Raw genomic sequence first — 5,008 nt, 5'->3', positions numbered from 1 at the left:
TGTCTTCTGGCAAGCTTGATTGATTGCCTAAGGCCAAAGCTGCACTAGACCTCACATTTGAGTCTTCATCCTCTAATTGGGAGACCACAGCTTTGAGGATGTCTTCTGGCAAGCTTGATTGTTTGCCTAAGGCCCAAGCTGCCCAGGACCTCACATTTGAGTCTTCATGCTCTAATTGGGAGGCTAGAGCTTTGAGGATGTCTTCTGGCAAGCTTGATTGATTGCCTAAGGCCAAAGCTGCACTAGACCTCACATTTGAGTCTTCATGCTCTAATCGGGAGACCACAGCTTTGAGGATGTCTTTCGGTAAATATTTGAGATGATGTACTAGGGACTGAAAGGCCTCTCTCTGTAAGACTTCGGGAGCATCACTTCCCAGCCAAGAAGCCATCAGGTGCAGGAGAGTTGATGATATTCTGGGTCGTGTGGTTAATGCTGCCAAAACACCTCTTTTCAATCTCACGGACTCTTTTTGTAGGAGGGTGCTCAAGAGTTGCTCTGGACATTCCATTTCAGCGCCCAAGTGCATGCTTCCATGCAAGGCACATTCAAACGATAGCCATTGCGACAACTGATTTTCCATCTCTGCTCGGAGATTCTCCAATGTTGACTTGTTGTCCGACCTAGGCACCTCACTAAAACAATGCATGAGGAGACGTTGATGTGCGGGTCCCAACAAATCGCGTGGCTCGTCTTCTAGCGTTTGAAAGAACCGGAGCAGTGGCTCTTTATCCTGACATGTTTGGAGCAAGCCTGCGACAAAACGCCATACAATATCAAAACGTGCATTGTACTTTTCTTTCTGCAGAAACCTTTCAGGCATTATATCCTCTTGGTGGCCGCCGAGAACCAAGCAACATAGTGGTTGGCGAGACTTCCAGTGCCGTACAAAATACTGGGCAGCAAAATATTCCTGAATAGTCAGATGGAGAAAATGGTAACTTCTGTCGATATCCTCTGACGAAGAGTCTGATGTCCGCAGAAAAGAGAGTCTTTCGAGGATTTTATCAGACAAGAGTGGGATCTCTTGAGACATGAAGTGCTCATATATGTCGGACCGATATTCCGCACTGAACTCGATAACGTCGTTATAGATTCCAGTAAATGCAAGGCATTCAAGAAGAGTAATCTCACTTTGCACCATTGACTTGATTTGGGAGGCGGTTATTAAAGCCCGGATATCAGCTTCAGTCAACGGCTTTCCCTCATGGGGTTTTTCTAATCTAGAGATATCCTTCTTCCACAGCTTTAACTCGATGGCTTGGTAGAGGGTAGTCATGGTCTTCGGTACACCTCCTGACTGGAAATCACTATTCCAGCTATAGCAAAGTGCATCTAGCTGAATAGGGATCCGAACCAACCCCTGAAGAAGCCAATGTTCCTGGATAAAAGATTGGATCTCTTTGGCTCGTATTTCATCCTCAGGCTTCCAGAAAGTCTTCCTGAGATAGGTCTCCACTTGGTCCGGGTAGAACCCCACTGTTTCCAATTCTAGATCAAAGGGTTCCACGCCAGGGAGACTCTCTCCATATGGGCGGGAAGTAATGATGACGTTTGGTCGGTTTAAAAGGTCCACGAGAAAATCGGTCATGTCGCTTCCAGAGTTCCAATCCCGGGACACCTCGTCCAGACCATCAAGGATAAATAGGGTCCTTCTATGGTCCGGGTCCCATATTGTCTTTGACAATACTTGGACTAAGCGGCTGTCTTCCCCATTCTGAGAGAAAAAGATGTCGGAAAGCAGTTTCTCAATCTTGTATTCCCTCTTCCCCTTCAACCTTCGCAGGGGTACCCAAAGCAGCCGATCGAATTCATCTGTCCATAGCTGATGGTGAAGATAATCATAGACGATCTTTTTGCATAAGGTGGTCTTTCCTACCCCTGCACGTCCTCGAATCAAGACGCGCCTTGGCCGAGCCATGGTACCATCTTGCATTTTGCGCGGGTTCCAGAGTTCCGGCAATAAAACTTGCTTATTCTTGTTTGAATCGTCAACCTTGAGCCGGGTGAAGAGAGAAAATGGTGAAGGCTGATGCTGTGGCTTTTCTTTATCCGAGCGCACCCTATTTCCATCACCTGCGCGTTCTACCACGACAAGGTTGATGTAACATTGGTCTATCGGCAGCAGTTGACCAGAAAGTCGTTCAATCTCGAGTCGTCTTTGCTGCGTGTAGTATTCGCGAATTCTTGTGTCTGCGTAAAATCTCTGGGCTTGTTCACAATTCGACCATGCTGCCGCTAATAAGTCTGCTGGAAGTTTTCCGGGTTTCATTCTTTGCCTAGGAAAAAATTCTAGATTGCATTTAAACTCTTTATTTTTCCATGGCCTCAAGTGCCGGATACACGGAAGAGCGTCTTTCCAATCGGACCGATTAAGAGTGTCAGCAACCAGTTTACGCCATTCCTGGACACTCTGGTCTTTTGACTCTGTTTGGTTCATCAATTGCAATAACTCGACAACTTGAGCTTTCATTGATGAATCTCCGGCTTTCCACGCCTGCTCAAGCTGAGCATACAACCCGCACAAGAATTCCTCTCCCTGGCAGCATGGCACTCCACGGATAAATTCCTCGAGCTTTCGGAACGCCTTGGCCTGAATCAACATATCTGTGTACCGAAGAGCCACATACCAATTCTTCTGTTTAGGTAGAGGTTTCATGCCCTTTGCCATCATTCCTATGCCGTTGTATACGTTGTAAACATCTGTGGCGACATCGATCACGGATTTGATAAGGTCCGGCACATTCATCAGGTCCGGAATAGCATCCATCAGTTTCGATAGATCCATGGTCGGAACCGCACCCGCTACCTTTGCCGCACCTTGCGCAACTGTATAAGCATGGCGCAAGAGTGCATGATATGAACTCTCATTGTTCGGCAGGCCCACCAGGGCCTCACGTGCATAGGTGGCAGCTTGAGCCAGGCGGATCTCTTGATGAGATACTAAGTTGTCGAGTTGCTCTCGCAAGGGCTCATGCAGAGTTACTCGGTCAAGACCATAAATCTTGAGGTCTATCATGGCATCTAGGACGGCCGACAGCGTACACACCAGCTGCAGCTGATATTGAGTTCCATTTCCAGCCTGGTTGATGGCTCCTTCCAATCGCTTTTGCAGACTCACAACCACAGGTCCGAGTTGAGCAGTCGCAGCCGACAGAATCCCTTTAGCATGCTGGAGAACGTAAGCATAGTTCATGAGGAGCTTCTGGTCAAGGATGTTGCCGTCCGATGTGCCTTTGATGATGGCATTGGCAAACGCCACTACTAAGTTGTGATAATCTTCACCTGTGACTGCGGACGACAGTTCAGCAGCTTCCGGCACATATAACAATCTGCGATCGTCTTGGAAAACTTTGATCATGCTCTTCGCCAATGCCTCCAAGGCTTTCCTCTCCTCTGGGTCACAGTCGGAGCTCGTCAAGCGCCGAATGAGGTCCTCGGTCCGGGTGGGTCTAGATGGATACCGTAGAGTTTTCGCCATCATCAAATATTATTTTTGCAATTAAGATACCAGGAATTCTGCAACGACGAAGAATGCAGTTGAGCAACAGGAGGCGAGGCTCCTAAGTGGGGGCGAGAGGGGTTAGGGCCGCTATTTTACAACTTCTTGATCTGTCGTGCGTTGCACGTGGTCTGTCACGTGAATCGAGGTTGACTGCAGTTGAAGTTGCTACTGGATTTCGTTTTGTGGGGGAAGGAAGGAGAATCCTGATGAAGGTGATGGAGGATGAATCTTGTCATTTTGTGTAGAACTATCTAAGAGGAAGGAGAGGACGGCTCGCAAGTTTTTATACGATATTTTGACCTACCTATTCCTAGGAACAGGATTTTGGCAATGCAGAACAGAAAATATATATTATTTATTATGCAACATCAAGTCAAGAAACTGACAATTTGCACGTGTTTTGATTACTTATGCTTTGCTATTTTATGTCAGGCCCCCGGCCCCCGGCGCTGACCTGCCTGTGGAGCGTGGCTTTATTATGTATAGATAGTAAAACTCCAAGACTCGGCACGGGTTCAACTAGAAGTTTGTTTTCGATTTCAAAAATGGATCGCAGGTGTAGAAAATGGATCGCAGTAAGACCCAGCAGAGTCAAGTATGAAGGCTTGACAAATTGTTTTAAATATCAACGCAACGCAGTTTATGAGGACTGTAGACATGTAAATAAGAAAATACGTTTCTCTAACTAGGTATCTTCCTACAACTGAGTCTCGCGAACGATGCAGCCAACTCATCTTCTGTCATATGTTTTCATTGTTTGTCAATTTCCCATTGCATTCTCCCTCCCATGGGTGAGCGCTTCTCCATCTGATGTCTGGAATTGGAATTGACATGAGCAGCTTGAGAGCATCGAAGTAATCTACCTCTCCCAAGGCACAAACTATACCGACAAGTTCAGTAAGTTTACTTGTTGGCATTGTCATCAAGAGGACACTTATAGCTAACAATGCATGGTATAGCTACTGAGTTTATTAGTCAGAATTCATACCTGCTCCCAGATGGTTCTCCGTTAGACATAGCTTTTTGCGAGGACGTTCACCAAACAACGAGTCAGCTACAAGTAAAAGCCTCACCTGGATCTATAATTCTGCCACACTATCAGCAACGACAAATCAACGCATCTTTCAACATGGCACATTACCAGCCTGGTGTCATTCATTGGTATGGGACTCGAAATTTGAGAAATTCTAACAATAGGATGCTCTCCGAGGTCTTGAACTTCAAGAATGGCATTGATGGACAACGTAAGTGCCCAACAGTTCTGATAGTTGATGCTTGCTAACACAGCTTAGTGCTTGCAACACATCCACTTGATAGTTTGCAGGAGAACAGGGTGTCTAGTTTTGGCATAAATGCAGCCAGCATCATGCTTCCAACGGATCTCGAGGTTGGCAGCATATATACCCTTTACGGGTTGTGGAACACAACCAACGCCTACGAAGGAAACATCATGGTAATCTCGAATAAAGGATAATGTTACTTATAGATACTAAAAGCTGCAGA

At 46.4% G+C, this 5,008-nt stretch overlaps 1 protein-coding gene across 1 annotated transcript; it reads left to right on the top strand.

Moving 5' to 3' along the window:
• Window positions 1-4,634: 4,634 nt before the first annotated feature.
• VTN77DRAFT_6668 (uncharacterized protein) lies at window positions 4,635-4,979 on the top strand (the record flags this gene model as incomplete). Its single annotated transcript, XM_069422971.1, has 2 exons — window positions 4,635-4,749; window positions 4,798-4,979. The coding sequence occupies 2 exons, from the start codon at window positions 4,635-4,637 to the stop codon at window positions 4,977-4,979; spliced, it is 297 nt and encodes a 98-aa protein (XP_069276116.1).
• Between the last annotated feature and the right edge of the window lie 29 nt (window positions 4,980-5,008).

The sequence above is a fragment of the Rasamsonia byssochlamydoides genome, assembly GCF_041956645.1.
Source record: "Rasamsonia byssochlamydoides strain NRRL 3658 unplaced genomic scaffold VTN77scaffold_50, whole genome shotgun sequence".
In the NCBI taxonomy this organism is placed as follows: Eukaryota; Fungi; Ascomycota; class Eurotiomycetes; order Eurotiales; family Trichocomaceae; genus Rasamsonia; species Rasamsonia byssochlamydoides.
Note: the sequence above shows the minus strand (reverse complement) of the source record. Positions and strands in the feature narration are given on the sequence as shown.